At 40.1% G+C, this 17,921-nt stretch overlaps 1 protein-coding gene across 1 annotated transcript; it reads left to right on the forward strand.

The window, feature by feature from the left end:
* Positions 1 to 89: 89 nt before the first annotated feature.
* Positions 90 to 16,913, forward strand: DHFR (dihydrofolate reductase). The gene is made up of 6 exons (XM_059694215.1): positions 90 to 254; positions 593 to 642; positions 2,973 to 3,078; positions 5,858 to 5,984; positions 11,130 to 11,245; positions 14,525 to 16,913. Exons 1-6 carry the CDS (start codon positions 91 to 93, stop codon positions 14,601 to 14,603), a joined length of 642 nt encoding a protein of 213 aa, XP_059550198.1. The 5' UTR covers position 90; the 3' UTR covers positions 14,604 to 16,913.
* Positions 16,914 to 17,921: the final 1,008 nt, after the last annotated feature.

Genomic DNA, 17,921 nt, shown 5'->3' on the forward strand with positions numbered 1-17,921 from the left:
GACCGAGCACGTCGCGCCCCCGCCTTGCGCCGGGGCGGGGACGGGGCGGGGGCGTAGCCTCGCGTGCGCCAATGGGACCGAGCGGGCGGGATGGCCACAATTTGGCGCCAAGCTCAGTTCAAAGTCCCTGTGTGGCTAGCAAGCTCCGAGGTTTTTGGTGCCGCCGTCATGGTTCGTACTCTCAACTGCATCGCCGCTGTGTCCCAGAACATGGGCATCGGCAAGAACGGAGACCTGCCTTGGCCCCCGCTCAGGTACCTGCCGGGCCGGGGGTGGTCGGTGTGCAAGCTGCCTTAGATCGAGGCACCTGGATGGGTTGGCGCTGGGGTTGGACTTGCGACCCAAACTGCCAGGGGCTGGGCCAGGCCTTCCTTCCGCGCCAGGAGCCGGGAAGCCAAGTTACTGGTTTCCGTCCCGCTCCTGCCGCCCCGCGAGGCGTTTTCCCCGCGGCGCCCTGCCCGGAACAAAGTCCAGTCCTGGAGACCCCCGCCCCCCCCCCCCCCCCCCCGTTCCTCGCACTTTTTGTCGGGGTGGTAGAGCTGGAGCCCACGGAAAAACGATCTGAGTCACGCTGTGTTTCTTTAACTTGTAGGAATGAATTCAAGTATTTCCAAAGAATGACCACAACCTCTTCAGCAAAAGGTAACGGGATTTGTAAGTGATCGAGATTCCCCAAGGGTCTTTTTTTACCTGTGCAAATTTTACTTAAAAGTAGTTTTCCATGTTAAGCAGGACCTTCTTTCTGTCTGACCGTTGATCTGTATGGAATTCCCAATGTTTATTAAACTTTTTCAAAAATAAACGTTCTTTGACATTTTATGTGGGTTGCGTACAATTGACGTATTGGACAGATTGGCAGCTAGATAGAGGTTGGCTCTGGAGACCAGAGGGGGCCTTTGAAATAGCCGCCGGGCGCGGTAAGGCCTGGACTAAGGCGGTGGCGAGGGTAAAAGTCCAAAGAACGATTACATGATACTCGATTTGGAGATGAAGAAGTTAAAGGTGATGCTAGGAAGGCATCAAGGATGAACTCTGTAGTTTTCAGTTTGAGTCTGGGTGGTAGGGAGAATAGGGTGCAATTGTAACTATATTGAGGTGCTTGTAGGATATTCAGGCGCAGGGTACTAGGTGAATTGAGACATTAAAGAGAAGAGGATAACGAAAGAAAAGAATATGGGATTAGGCAAACTTTTTGACTCGAGGGCCACAATGGGTTCTTAAACTGGACCGGAGGGCCGGAACAAAAGCATGGATGGAGTGTTTGTGTGAACTAATATAAATTCAAAGTAAACATCATTACATAAAAGGGTACAGTCTTTTTTTTTTTTTTAGTTTTATTCATTTCAAACGGGCTGGATCCGGCCCGCGGGCCGTAGTTTGCCCATGGCTGGATTAGGGGATACCCATTTAAAACCTAAGGTGAATATTTGGTCATAGGAGGAGGAATAGCAGAGTAAACAGGGAAATAGAAAGGAGCAGGTGCATCATAACTTGAGCAGAGCAGATACAAGTTCTTGGACTTTGCACTTAGGTCACTGACGAGACAAAAATGGCAAGAGCTTGAAGCCAAAAAATTGAAATGAACCACCCTCTAGAATCCTACGTAGTCTAACCCTTGATGGTGTGGCTCCGGTGGTTGGGCTTGTCCCATGCACCTAAAGGTTGCTGGTTAGACGCAGATCTGGGCACATGCCCCAGTTGTGGGCTTGAACTCTGGTGAGGGGGGGAGGTGCAGCAGGCAGCCAGTCCATGTTTCTCTCTTTCCGGCTCCCTTCCTCTCTCTCTAAAAATCAATTAAAAATCTTTAAATTATGCCCTAGCCGGTTTCGCTCGGTGGATAGAGCGTCAGCCTGCGGACTGAAGGGTCCCAGGTTCGATTCTGGTCAAGAGCATGTACCTTGGTTCCGGGCACATCCCCAGTAGGGGGTATGCAGGAGGCAGCTGATTGACGTTTCTCTCTCATCGATGTTTCTAAACTCTCTATCTCTCTCTCTTCCTCTCTGTAAAAAATCAATAAAATATATTTTTAAAAATCTTTAGATTAAAAAAAAATCCTAAGTAGTCTGGAAATAGGAAACAAAATATGGAAAAATGCCTAATCTTACTACTTGTCGTTTGTAAATATTAGTGGTTTTTTTAAAAATCAAGCTAATTCAGGAATCATAAATGTGTGTATTCCTTTGATCCAGAGATCTGACTCACAAGGCTTTTTCTCCTAAATTCTACCAGAAATGGAAGCTCTATATATAAATTTTTTTTAAGGAAAGAGGCACAAATTGGAAGTATTTTATTTTATTCTTGCAAAATATGTCTGCATTTTATTTTGTTTTATATATGTATTTTTTATTGTTGACAGTATTTCAGATATTTCCCATTTCCTCCCTCTTTACCTCTCTCCACCCAACCCCTACGCACCCACCCCCAGGTCTTCCAAATTGAAAGTATTTTAGCTAATTGAATGGGATATTAAGCAGTTATATTTAAAAGTATGACTATTATTGTAAATCTACAAAGTACACAAACATGAGTACTATTGTATTAAAAGTACAGTTGAACAGTACTTTTTAGATGTCAAACATTGTTCAAAGTCTTCAATCCCCACAATCCTAGAAGTATGAACTAGTATGTTATCTCCATTTGTAGATAAGGACAGTAAGGCACAGATGATTAACTAGACTTGCTTAGTAGATAACAGAATCTTTGCTTTTCACTACTATATTATACATGACTGCAATTGATTAAAACTATATTACATATAAATTGGATAAAGCCAAAGGGAAAAATAACTACTATATTTAGATAATGGGCGATAAATGATAAATTTTGGTAAGGCTGTTAAAATTTTTAATTTTTTTAAAGCAGTTCCACTAGATGTCAATATGATAATTATATAAATACATACATACAAATATATGAATATATATACACATATATACTCCCAAAATATATCTCTTCTCTCTGTGATTTTATAGATAAACAGAATTTGGTGATTATGGGTAGGAAGACCTGGTTCTCCATTCCCAAGAAGAATCGGCCTTTAAAGGACAGGATTAATTTAGTTCTCAGTAAAGAACTCAAGTAAGTACCACCACATAAATTCAGCAGAAGAAAACCATGTCCCATTTCTTATGCTGAGGTCAGTATATGACAAAATAAAATACTATGAATGTAGCTATTGATGAAGCTGCTTAATACTACATAGGTGATTACAGAAAATGAATAAGCAGTTACAACTTATTCTGCTGCCTAAGTGGGTGATTTCATCACCTTAAAAAGTTGCATTAAATCTCACTATGATAACAGAATTGCAGGTTTCCTTGAACCATTACTCATTCAATTCAGAAGGGTCAAATATCAGTTATATAATGTAAATTAATAAATCTTTTCAGTTGCACAAAGAATCAAAATACATATTTAAAAAAAAAAATACATATTTTTTGTACAGCCAATTGTCCTCTGCTATGAATTTTTCTGCCCTCCAGGCTAATAGAGTTAGTTCCTGTTGCCTGGAAATGAACAGGAGCGGGGGAGGAAGTTTAATAGCATTAAAACTACCTATGAAATCAACTCCAGTGCTTTTGCCTTCACCGTAGCTTCCATGTCATTTATCCCACTTGTGATATATCCTGATTTCTATATTTTTGTTGTTGTTTACATTGGTCCTAACCCATGAAAATAATTCTCTGAACCTCGGGGGTCTGTTTGTTTGGGGGAGTGATTGGCCTGAATTAGACCTTAAGGAAAAGTTTGGGATTGGCATGGTACTTGTTGTTTCTTGAACTACTAATGTGATCATAACAATAACTTACAGTGAATTGGATTACAGATGTGGGGGCCGGCTGGGCAAGTCCAAAATTTGTAGGGCAGGCCATCAGGAAGGGGAGGCTAGCACTCTTCAAGGGCTGAAGCAGATGTCTGCAGGTGAAATTTCTACAGAGAAGCCTCAGCTCTGTTTTTAAGGCTTTTCACCTGATTGAATCCCACCCAGATTAAAGCCATCCATTCTGAACTTGAGTCACATTTGTAAAACACCTTTACAGCAACACCTAGATTAGAACAGGACTATAGCCTAGCCAAGTGAACACATCAAAGACCATCAAACCATAGGAAGGAAAAAACTTGACACCAACATAGGCTAAGCCGGTTCAGGCTTCTATAGATTTTCTCACAGATCCCTCCTAAAGTAGCATAGGTAAAAACCTGGGAGAAAGTATATGAGAATATTTGCATTGCTTGTCTTTGGGTGATGGGGAATATATTGATACTAGAGGCCGGTTGCACGAAGAGATTCGTGCAATAGGCTTTCCCTTCCCCTGGCTGCCAGCACTGGTTTTCCTCCGGCACTTGGGACCCAGGCCTTCGCTCCAGCCGGAGTCGCCTTCGGTCTTCGCTCCGCCACTTCGCACCTACATATGCAAATTAACCACCATCTTTGTTGTGTTAATTTGCATACTCTTCTGATTGGATGGTTAGTGTGGTGAAGGTATGGTCAATTTACATGTTTATCTATTATTAGGTAAGATGCATCTTGCCATTTTCCTCAATTTTCATACTGTTCTCTTTCTCCTGGTTGCTAGGATATTCTGATTACCCTCTACTTGGTATAATCCAAGTTTACAGACTGTATTGCCATTTCCAGGAACTTGTTAAAAACATATTCTTGAATACTAAAGTTTACGTATGACTAGCTTGAGGTAAAACAAACAAATCTCAGCGGGAGAGATGTTCATTTGAGACAGCAAATCTCCTCAAACGATAAGTCTAATTTCTTTATGACCCCTCTGTGCTATGTGTAATTGGGTCTGGTTGTTAAATATATATTTATATAAAATATTTGTTGGTGTATTTCACTTTTTATTTATAGGCAGAAAATGTAAAGTCGTCATTGTCAAGCATACAAAGGAACTAGGGATATCAATTAGGGAAAAAATTTAGAGTTTATTTTTAATCCTGCCTTCTGCTTCCCTGGTCAATTGCTGGTCAGTTCCACACATATCCTAAACACCTACTGTGTACCAGGTACTACTGGGTCCTGAATAAAAGGGGAAGGCTTTGCACATGAAAATCACTATTGCTCCTGCAAATTTTCAGAGACAATCTTTCACCACCAGCCTCTTCCCCATGTGAGAAGAAACTGAATCCTTGAGATAATCCCAAAATTTGCTGCCCATACTAGTTATTTTGAGTAGCTATTTACATAATACGTCTTAGGGGAAAAATGCTTTTTCATGGCTTTCTATACTATCAAGTTGTGGCTTTAAAAAGAATGCTATACAGCCACATTTGGAAAACAAAATGGCACTTTTTCAAAAGGTTAAACATAGAGTTATATGACACAGCAATTCTACTCCTGGTATATACCCAGGAGAAATGAAAATATATGACCACACAAAATTGTACACAAATGCTCACAGCAGCATCATTCATAACATCTAAAAATTGGAAGCATCCCAAATGTTCATCAAAGATAAATAAAATATGCTATATCCATACAATGGAATATTTATTGTCCTATATAATAAAAGGCTAATATGCAAATTGTCCCCTCCACCTGGAGTTTGACCAGGGGGCGGGGCCAGCCATCCCTCCATAGACAACTACTGTTCTGATTTTTTTCCACCATAAATATCTCAAGATATTGGAAGTATTTTCTTTTTGATTCACTGTGGACTATACATACACAAATGTGGGTTAAATTATTGGTCATAGGCCATACTGCTGTTAACTGTTTATTGTTGAGAGGATTCCTATTTATATAACAATTTTAGTTTTATAATTATTGTTTCCCATACAGATTATTTAACTAGTATGAATGGCTTTTGTAGAAATTATATGTAATTCTTTCTCTTAACCTCAGGGAACCTCCAAAAGGAGCTCATTTTCTTGCCAAAAGTCTGGATGATGCCTTAAAACTTATTGAGGAACCAGAATTAAAAAATAAAGTGGATATGGTTTGGATAGTAGGAGGCAGTTCCGTTTATAAGGTAAGTAAAGTTATCTATAAATACAAAGAATTTTCCCACTCTACTTTCTTTTAGCTTCCCTGCCATATGTACTTTTTAAGTCTTGAGCAAAGAAGCACATTTCCCTGCTGTAAGTTAGACACATTGTCAATAAAAGTAAGTTTTTAAGTCTTTGCCAGTTTATCTCCAATTCAACATAGTTAATGTTCCCAATTTAAAAAACATTCTAAATTCTTCCCTTAGAATCGTACTGGACTGCACTGTTTTCTATTCCCTGGATGTGCACTGATACACTGAGTTAGCCCTGTTTCTTCGAGGATTAATGTCTCTTACTGAGAAAGCGATGGGGCTCTCAGTTGATGTACCCTGACTGGTATATGAATTTGTTAAAAGCAGAAAACTTTGCCTCAAAAATTTTCATATAATGTGAGGGTATGCAAAAAGCATTATTTTATGTCATAGGTAAGTAAAAGAAAATATTCATTCTTCTTAACAGCAAATGACTTACAGCTTTCAAAAATTTTGAGGAAAGTAAAAGGAATTTTTCTACGCTTTTAAAACACTCAATGCCCTAACCGGTTTGGCTCAATGGATAGAGCGTTGGCCTGTGGACTGAAGGGTCCCAGGTTCGATTCCCATCAAGGGCATGTACCTTGGTTGTGGGCACATCCCCAGTTGGGGGTTTGCAGGAGGCAACAGATTGATGTTTCTCTCTCATTGATGTTTCTAACTCTCTATCCTTCTCCCTTCCTCTCTGTAAAAAAAAAAAAAATCAATAAAATATATTTTTGAAAAATAAATAAAAATAAAACACTCAGGAAAGATTAATATTTATGGGAAGGAAAAAAATCAGCTCCTACCCTTTGGGGGCTTGTGGTAATATGTGCACTGAAATTATTTGAGAAAGAAGACATATACCAGGATCTTAGATGGGATTACAAAAACTGTTTCCTACGTTCCTTTTCTACAACCTTTTAAACAATATAAATACTTAAAATTAAATTCATTTATATAATTTGATATATCTATGTGTAGTAAATAATAAGGAAGTAGAACCTCCAGGTTATAATTCTGCATTATCCACCTACCTCACATCACACTAGCTTGTAGAACATTTAGGCTTCTCTTCTTATTGGCCAAAGTGGGTCAATTAGCCTGTGTTTATAAATAAAGTTTCATTGGAACACAGCCACAGCCATTGGTTTTAGTATTGTCTGAGGCTGCATTTGCCTAAACGTAAGAGAAACCACATGGCCCACAAAGCCTAAAATATTTACTATCTGACCCTTTACAGAAAAGGTTTGCCAAACATCATAAACTTTGATACAGACTTTCAAAAGCTGCAGTGGTTAGTCCGGCTCAATTTTCCTAAATTGTGGTACAGCAAGAATTGGAAGAATATCTACTTGTTTGGGTCAAGAGAATAAATGATATAATACTCTAAGCTGTAGTAAAGTAAAATTTGTTCTGTGCCCTTATTTGGAATTTTAAATATAACAAACACTTAAAATTATATATATATATATATATATTTTTTTTTTTTTTTTCAGCCTCGCCAAGCTTTTATTGCTATGGGATAGCCCTTAGGCAGGGAGGTTCCAGTGACACACAGACTATCTTATCAATAAGGATTTACATGAGTAAAGGTGGGGAGGATGCTTCAGCTACCATTATCTAGATTAGCTGGGTGGTGCACAGCTCCGACCTTTGCTAGGGCTTCAAAGGTCACCAGCTTTTGGGGTCTCTATGCTTCTCTGCTAGTGAAGACAATAGGTGGTCTCTGACATCTCCCCCTTCTTTTTTCCTTAAAAAATCTTGTATCTGTAGACCAGAAATAAACATATAAGAACAGGAAATGTTTAAGTCCCAATTCCAATGTCCAACAGTTCTGAGTCCAAGTTTCAATGTCCGACAGTTCATGTGTACATGCCAGCAATGATATGCTAGTTCTGGATGGTGGATAAATGGTGGCAATGCAGGTCCGACCCTCTCTGGTTTGGTCCTGGACAACCTGCAGTGACGCACAGCTGCTGACTGCTAGCATGGCAAGGCGTCTTCACCATCTCCATCTCTGAACTGTCTCTCCTGTCTTTGTGGCTGGAGCAATCTGGTCAGTTGGGATCTGTTGTTGCAGGAATCCACATGGTCTGGGAGCTGTTCTTCTGAAAATATACAAACGTATTCTCAACCAAAGGTTAATAAAGAAAACCTTACTTGGGGTCTTTTCTTTAAAATGATCTTCCCCTGGCTTTCCCTGACACTATGTGTGTTTTCCTGGGTGTCTCGCTGTTAGCATTATAAATGAAAAATTTTATCTAAATTTAATTTAGTTACAGGATATTTTTCTTTACATGGTATTTTTCCACTATCTCCGCTTTTTTTATTTAATTATTAAAAGGATTTTTGGAAAATTTATAATGCAGTCTAGATAACTTTAAATTCTTGAGCCAATTTTAATTAATCTGAAAATTTGACTACTATTTTACTGTCAAATTTAATACTCTAACATCAATCTTAGTTTACACTGTAAATATTAATGGAAAGGATTATTTTTCATCCTTGAGAAGTCCCTGAGCATTCCTGTTAGGCTGGATTTAGATATAGGGTAGCTGCTGTTAGCCAAGTTTCTTATCTGAGTCCCAATCTGAGCTGGACCAAGTCTCTTTCTGTTATCTGGGTCCTGATCTGGGCTGGGCATGGGAAGCGATAAGCAGCCATGGGGGCAGGAGACATCCCTCAGAAGGGGCGAGTGTTCAAGCCCCTGCATAATTGGGGGGGTGAGGCTCTGTGCCCCACCTCTGTTGACCCCCAAGTTCTCCCCTGAGGCCCCTCTGTGACTGTGCTTGTCTTAGGTCGTTCCTCCCTGAGGAATCTTACCCGTCTTTGACTAACCAGCCATCCTCCGGGGCCAAGCAGGGTTATGTGAGGTTCAGTTCTGTCTCCTTGGTAGCCTATGCCCCTGTGGCCTCCACGCCCAGCAACTGCCTTTGGGTCCCCTCGCCTGGGGCCCCAGCATTGATCATGGGGAACCCAGGTTTCTTCTACAGAGAGGGCCCAGCTCACGCCATTGGGCGAGAGACAGATCCATGGCACCAGCCACCATGACCTCAGCAAGAACAGAGAACTCAGGCAACAGCTGTGGGCAATTGAATCGTGAGAAGAGGGACCTTCTTGGCAAATAGGTCAAGAGAGGTCAATACAGAATGCTCAAGTGCCTTCCCAGGGGGCCCTCCACACAGTGGAAGGGAATAAATCCTTTCATATCCTTATTAAATTGCTGCCAAACATTCAAAAAATTAGTTTGTAAGTTTGTTTGGGATAAATGTATAATATACTGTTGTACATTGTAGAAAAATACCATGTAATGATATTCTTTGCTCTAGGTCATGGTAATTCAATTTTAAACTGGCTGTCACAAGTTTTGGAATGAGGAACCTGGTTTGCAAAAAAGAGCAGTTTACAGAAGCAGAAACAGCATGCTATCTAAATTACAGTTTTGGGTAAACACAGTAACTAGAATCCTTGGGTAACCTGGGTTAAACTTAGGTGCGTTATCTAAATTACAGTTTTGGGTCTAGAGCCCTTGGGTGACCTGGGTTAAACTTAGGTATGTTATCTAAATCACAGTTTTGGGTCTCCAAAACACTTAGTCAACAAGGACACGTTAACTGGAGCCCTCTGACCTTGGGACAACTGTGCTGTCCTTCCCAGGTAAAGGAGAATGCACTTTTCAAGACCAACATGAAACTATGGTTTTTACCTGAGATAATTGTTACCATACTTCACTTTACCGTGCCCCAGGTGGTCTCTGGGCTGTTTGCTGTCCGGCTCATCCTCCTCCTGCTCCTCATCTTCAGTAGACTGCTTGGAGTCGCTGCTCTCTGTGGCTTTTGCAGCTGCATAGTGTAGCTCCAGGCGCAAGGTCCTCATTAGTTTGGCTAGTTTCTCTCTTGGATTCCTGTTGTAGCTTAATATTTCTTTACGGTAACTTCTTTGTTCCTCACCTTGCCGGTGAAACTTCATTTTTTCGCTCTAGCAAAACCTTCACTTCCAGATTACCTGTTCAGGCACCAGATGTTGTTGATGTGTTTTCCCTCCACGTTCTGCGTGGTTCAGGGTTTGGGGTCTGGAAGAGGAGCCACACACCGATGAAAGAAAGGAGACAAGAGACAAGAGATAATTTGGAAATATTGGGGAGCCAGACGGGCAAGTCCAACTCAAGGAGAAGGACTTCCCCTGAGGACTTCCCTTAAAATTATATTTATATATGTTTTTTTTTCTTTTTCAAGCCAGAGTTATTGCTTTCTTGGAGCTGCAGCTAGGACTCATGACTTTTTATCAACAGTATTATAGGCGTTAGTTAGAAAAGTCATTAACAATATGAGGCCAAATACAATCATTAGCAACAAGAGGAAGAATAAATTACCTGCTAGCATTGTAACTATCTCCTGGGGAAATGGAAACATTATTAAATTTTGTGTAAATGTACCAACCAACTGGGCCCTTGATGTTTTTATTAGGCAAAGTCTTGTGAAAGTGTACTATCTTATCTATTTACTAGAGGCCCAATGCACGAAGATTCATGCAAGAATGAGCCTTCCTTCCCCTGGCTGCCAGCACCGCCTTCGCTCTGGCCCGGAGCCACCTTTCTGCCTTTCCATGCTGCGCAGAGGCCCAGAGTGGCTGGGGTGGCGCCTGCATATGCAAGTTAACCTGCCATCTTTGTTGGGTTAATTTGCATACTCACTCCTGGTGGGCGTTGTGAAGGAATGGTCAATTTGCATCTTTCTCTTTTATTAGTGTAGAGACATATATGTAATTTTTTCTATAGCCAGTAACTAGACAATTCAGGGTTCTTAATTCCTAAGCAACCACCAAAGAAAAAAGACAAAACTGAACGATTAAATGAAAAAAGAGTTCATATAAGCAAATTTGAGGCCAGAATATATTTTAACTCACTCTTATAATTAGATATAATGACTAGTGCCATTCTCAACATAAATAAGACTACTTTGCAGGGCTCTAAAGTAAAGAATGGGATATTTAAATAGCATTCTTTAATACCTAGTACAAATTTGACTATATAATTAAAACACAAAAATCTGAGTTCTGTTTCTTTTGACACAGATAATTAAGGAAATTGATGACTTTTGTTTTATTTCAAAGGAAGCCATGAGCAAGCCCGGCCCTCAGCGACTCTTTGTGACAAGGATCATGCAGGAATTTGAAAGTGATACATTTTTCCCAGAAATTGATTTGGAGAAATATAAACTTCTCCCAAAGTAAGTAAAATGTTATATATTATTCTGAAGCACTTTTGGATTTACAGCTTAAGCATTATAGGAAAGGTCCCAGCCAGCGTGGCTTAGTGGTTGAGCTTTTACCTATGAGCCAGGCGGCCACAGTTCAATTCCTGGTCAGGGCACAACCCGGGTCGTGAGCTTGATCTCCAGTGTGAGGCATGCAGGAGGCAGCCAATCAATGATTCTCTCTCATCATTGATATTTCTATCTCTCTCTCCCTCTCCGTTCCTCTCTGAAATTAATAAAAAATATTTTTTTTAAAAAAAAGAATTATAGGAGAGTATGTCTCTCAGATTGAATTTGGGGTAGTAATGTTTTTATAGGCAAATACTATAGAAAATTATTGGAATTCTGCTTTAACAGACTTGGGAATGTTCAAGTTTTAATGATTTTACTGAAATCTAGAGTAGTCCTTAGTCCATTCTATGGGAATTGTATTCAGCATCAAACACTGTCCTGAGCATTGGGGAAAGAGTGTTTACCAAAACAGATGCTTGGGGCGTTGGTGGTATAGTGGTTAGCATAGCTGCCTTCCAAAACAGATGCTATTCACTATTTTCCAGATTACATTTTTGTAGTAGAGAGTTAGAGTGGCAAATCCTATATAATAAAGAGCTAATATGCAAATGGTTGTCACGCCCTTGTGCCCTCACGCCGGGACCGGGGCACCTGAGGCCGCGCCCCCTCAGGGCCAGGGGACCTGAGGCTGCGCCCCCTACCCGGTAGGGCTTGACAGGAGACCTGAGGCTGCACCCCCCACCCAGCGGGACTTGATGAGGGGCCTGAAACTGCGCCCCCCTGCCCTGCCAAGCTTCACGGGGGTGAGGCTGGCCGGGTCTGGGTCTTGCACAATTTCAAGGTGCACGTGGGTGGACGGGGACTTGACTCTGGGTCCTATGGTGCACCCCAGACTGACAGGAGGGAGATTTTCATATACGTTTTACTAATTTTCTTTCATCTCTGACACTTCTATTATAGAGAAAGGGCAAATAGCAATATTAAAATATTTCCTCTAATTAATTCCCTTTTAATGTGCACGAATTTCATGCACCAGGCTACTAGTAATAGATTAAACATCAAGAGTTGCTGTGTGGAGAATTGAAGTACTGTGATGTGATAAATATTGTGTGTAGTCTGAGAAGTCCTCTCTGAAGAGTGATGTCTACACCAGCGGTTCTCAACCTGTGGGTCGCGACCCCTTTGGCGGTCGAACGACCCTTCCACAGGTGTCACCTAAGACCATCCTGCATATCAGATATTTACATTACGATTCGTAACAGTAGCAACATTACAGTTATGAAGTAGCAATGAAAATAATTTTATGGTTGGGTCACAACATGAGGAACTGTATTTAAAGGGCCAAAAGGTATTTGTGTGGAATTACATCCCTGCGTTTCCAAAGCCCCATTCCAGTCATGGAAGAAGTGTAGCTGGGGTTTCAATAGAGCTAGAAGCAAAACCAGTGTCCAGAGTTTCTGTTCCATGTTGCATCAGGGTCCATTTCAACATCAGGCTAGTTACAGTCCATTAGTCCACTTCTGTGGGGGGTCAGCCATGTGGGCCAATGCCAGGGAGCAGGAGCAAGAGAGCCCTGCAAGCCAGGAGCCAAGAGTAACAGGCCAAGGGAAACCAAGAGAGCAAACTCATTTGTTTAGAGCAGTGGTTCTCAACCTGTGGGTCGCGACCCCTTTGGGGGTCAAACGACCCTTTCACAGGGGTCGTCTAAGACCATTGGAAAACACATATATAATTACATATTGTTTACAGTAGCAAAATTATAGTTATGAAGTAGTAACAAAAATAATTTTATGGTTGGGGGTCACCACAACATGAACTGTATTAAAGGGTCACGGCATTACGAAGGTTGAGAACCCCTGGTTTAGAGGATTAAATACTCCAATTTCTCGCCCTTGAGGTGGCCACGCCCATTCTGTCCAATGACCTGTTCCCAGGCCAGACTGACAGGCACCTTCCCAAGGACACCCCAACTTTATTGGGCATGCATCTATTCTCCCTGTCCTGTCCCTTCCCCCAGCTATTTTCAAGGAATAGACCAGTGGCTCCCTGGGGAGTGTAAAGCTTTAGGTTCCTGGTGGAGCTGCCGAAATGACATGCCTATAATATTTGGCCTTCCCTTTGCTCTATCCTGTAATTAATAACTCGGTTAGTTACAACAGTTTTATTACTAGGATCTAAATGACAAGCCAGCCATGCTTAGAGCAGGAAAGAGCACTCCAGGAACCAGAAATAGCCAGTGCAGAGACCCAATGATGGGAACAAGCTTGGTATGTTCCCTGAGCCTTGAAAGCCACTGAGCATTGTGAGCACGGGGAAGACCCAAAGGGATCAGACCCAATGCCGGGTAGGAGGTTCTGAAGTGAGTGATGTTGTTCTAGCTGTTTATGGAGAATGGGCTAGAGCAGGGGTCCTCAAACTTTTTAAACAGGGGGCCAGTTCACTGTCCCTCAGACCGTTGGAGGGCCGGACTATAGTTTAAAAAAAAAACTATGAACAAATTCCTATGCACACTGCACATATCTTATTTTGAAGTAAAATAACAAAATGGGAACAAATATAATATTTGTATTTGCATGTGGCCCGCGGGCCATAGTTTGAGGACCCCTGGGCTAGAGGGAAGTGAAGCTGGGAAACCAGTTAGTTGCAGTAGTTCAGATGAAAGATGAAGGGACTTAGATAGCAGTGGTGGAGATGGAAAGAAGAGATTACACTTGCTTTACCATGTAGTAGTGATTTTAGCATGAAACTGCTTGATTTTGAAAACTTGTAGCATTTTAGTTTAAAAGAACTTTTCAGCTTTAAGATTAATTATATCAACTCTTACATTAAGTCTGTGGTCTGGTATAGTGTAAGGAACGAGTCCAAGTTCATTCTTTTGTAAGTGGCTATTCAGTTGTCCTAGCACTGTTTGTTGAAAAGACTACTCTTTCCCCCATTAAATTGTTTTGACACCCTTATCAAAAATCAGTGGACCATTGCCCTGGCCAGTGTGGCTTAGTTGGTTGAGCATTGTCCTGTGCACCAAAAAGGTCACCAGTGCAATTCCCCGTCAGCGCACATGCGTAGATTGTGGGCTTAATAAATAGTAGGGGCATGCAGGAGGCATCCAATAGATGTTGCACTCCCATACCTATGTTTCTTCCTCTCTCTCTCTCTCTCTCTCAAAAATCAATAAACTGTTCTTTTAAAAATTTGTTTTAATTGATACATTATTTAATTATATATATATTTCTTTTACAGGTACCCAGGTGTTCTTTCTGATGTCCAGGAGGAAAAAGGCATTAAGTACAAATTTGAAGTATATGAAAAGAATGAGTAATGTGAAGGTGTTGTCTGATTCATTTCAAGTTGTTCCCCATCCCCTCCAAACAATTATGTATTTAACATTAGAGAAAGATATTTCTGTTACTTAGATCTGTGGATAATTATTTCTAAGCAATGTATTTCTATTAATTAGTTTTAATCTCAACCACAACATTTGTGAAACATCTGTTGTTGTAACTGTCTGAATCCTCAAGAAATTCTGAGGATTAGGTCCCTAGCACCTGCCTAGGGTAATATATGCCAAGAAACCACAATGGGAGAATCCCCTGGTAGCATTAGTTACCTATAAAGAAAGGAGCTGGCCAAATTTGTCCAAATGTCAGAAATGGATTGTAAACAGAAGAATTAGAACTTAGATATTAAAAGAGAAGTAGATCAATCAAAACAGGGACCAGAATTACTCTATGCGTATCACACTTCTGAAAAAAGTTCTCTTCACTCAGAGAATCACTAAGTTGAGAACTACAGTATATTCCATAGGGATAGTAAGAAGCAGGTAGGAGACTACTTTTTTGATAATTAAAAGAAAAGGCCTGAGACCTTTAAAAACTCTGTTTGTAATCTTGGGTGAGATGCCATGGGATGTTACAATGATTAAATAAGAATAAGCTGCTCTTCACACACAAAAGGTAATCTAATAACAAGCATATGGCTAAAATTAAAAGTTAAAAGAAACCAAAATTAGTAAGTTAGAAAATAAACTTCACATAATTAAAACATGTTTTATCCCTCATGTTAATATTTGGATTTTTAGGTATCCAAAGAAATAGCATTTTTTGCCTTATAAATTGGCTCAAATTTTTTTAGGGTAAAAGTTAACGATATCAATTAAAATTCAAAATAACCTGGATTTGGGCACAGAACCTCTAGAAATTAATCCTGAACAAAGGGATGGACACAAGAGTATTTGTTGCACCTTTTTTTAAAATTTGAAATTATGCTGTAACTGTTGACAGATAGTATCCGCAGTTGGGTGCATTATTTTTATGCATTAGGTATGTCTATTATGATTCAGTTTTTTGAACTATTATGGGCTTAGTTTCATGAAAAATTAATTAAGATAATAAATTGAGCCCTTTACATTCAGCAGTAGAATTGGGATAGAGAACATCAGGAGTAAAAAGGAATTTCCTAAAAATCTTTCATAGAGAAAAAAAAAGATCACACAGAATAGAAATCAGTTCTGCATAAGACTTAGAAACCACAAGAAAATAATGGAGCTCTCTGCAAGGAACATAATCAGAAAATTATTAGTATCCAGAATTTTTAGAACTCATATATTAATAAGAAAAAGAAGCAAGCCATTCAGAGAAGAGGAAACACAAATGTCATAAATACATGCACAGACATGCATTCCCACTAGTAATTGAGGAAATGCACATTAAAACTGCAAAAGGGAACCATCCCATGTGCACCAGAGGTGGCCTTCTCACCAGTACTTCACACTAAGCCTTTTAAAATGCTGACGAGATTTATTAAGAATGAAGATGCACACACCCTTTGACCCAGCAGTTTTGCGCACAGATAAATACCAAGATAAGACCTACATATATATCAAGAGATTTGTAGAAATATGCTGCAGCCTTGTTTGTAACAGTGAAAAACTAAAAACAACCTGAAAGGCCAGCGACAGGAAAATGCATACATGACTGTCTTAGATTGGGTTTCCCCCAAAAGCAGATCCCAAGACTAAAATTTAAATGCAAGCACAGGTTGGTATATGGAAAAGTGAAACTGGGAAGGGAAGCCAGTTCAAGGTCAGTGAGCCGATTCCCACTGGGTAACAAGCTGGGTACTGCTGGGATATCTGGGAAATGGAGGGGAAGAGAACTGGAGTATTTATCCCCTACTCATCATTGTTTGAGGGCTGTTCACAGGGTCACCCATTCCCTGCCCTCTGATGGGCTGAGCATACTTCGGCTCTGGCTAGAGACCCAGTGTTTGCATTAAGAAGCTACTGACAAGCACAGGACCAGTGAATGCTAAACACCTAAACCAATTCCATATGTTTATGATTAACTATGTGTGTTAAGATCGTCTTACTTTTTATGTAGTAAAAAGTATAAAGCCACACATAGTTTCTTAAATATTTTACAGTGTAAAAAAATACAGAAGCAGAAAGACCAATTAGAAGTTCAGGTAAGAGATAATGGCAACTTGGACCAAGGGGTTGAGTATAGTGAAGAAATTGTGATTCAGGATATATTTTTAAGTTGGAGGTAATGGGATTTTCTGATAGAGTTTGATTTTAATTTTGGACCCACCAAATTTGAGATGCTTGGGAGGAAAGAAGGCAGGAGAGGGGGAATAAAAGAAAAAAACAGAATCGTACCTTAAATTCTGAGAACAAAGTTATTTTCAACTGATAAATCTATACTCAAGCAAATGATCAAGGACAATTGAGGTTAGGGAGAAACAGAGCAGGGGACTTTTATTTTTTAAAATATATTTTATTAAGGACTTATATGCATGCATATAAGCATAACCAATGGACATAAGACACTGGGGGGTAGGGGAGGCCAGGGGATTGTCAAGGGTGGGGCGGGAAAGGAGACATATGTAATATCCTTTGTAATACTTTAAGCAATAAATATATATATATTATTGATTTTTTTTTTTTTTTTTTTACAGAGAGGAAGGGAGAGGGATAGAGAGTTAGCAACATGGATGCTAGAGAAACATCGATCACCTGCCTCTTACACACCCCCTACTGGGGATGTGCCCTCAACCAAGGTACATGCCCCTGACCAGAATCGAACATGGGACCCTTCAGTCCACAGACCTATGCTCTATCCACTGAGCCAAACCGGTTAGGGTGAGCAGGGGACTTTTTAGTTGTCACTTAGACTTTTGGGACCATTTGATTTCATATAACCATTTTCATGTATTTCTTTACTAAATACAATTATTTCTTTATAAGTTATTTAATAAATACAATTTCTTAATAAGCACTTATTTCTCATAAGTGCTGGCTTCCTGTTATCTTTGAACACCTTGCATAAAATTTCAAAGATTCTTATGGCAATTTATCTCCACAGCTTAAAGATGTAGAAAGGAAAATGAAATTTCCAAGAGTCACACAAATTTCCAAAGACCAGTTATTGGGAAACATCAGCCTTTCTGTCCTGGTAGATTCACATTTGATTAAATCACCAAGTAGTATAGCCTGGCTAGGTTAACAGAAAACTAATTAAAGTAGTGGAAAATGTGATTATGCTATAGGCCTCCTTGGAGTTATTTCCTTTTTATGTCAGAAAGCTTTTGGGGGAGGAAAAAAAAAAGATAACACTCTTTTTTTTTTTTTAAGGTTTTT

This window comes from Myotis daubentonii, chromosome 4 (genome assembly GCF_963259705.1).
Source record: "Myotis daubentonii chromosome 4, mMyoDau2.1, whole genome shotgun sequence".
Classification (NCBI taxonomy): Eukaryota; Metazoa; Chordata; class Mammalia; order Chiroptera; family Vespertilionidae; genus Myotis; species Myotis daubentonii.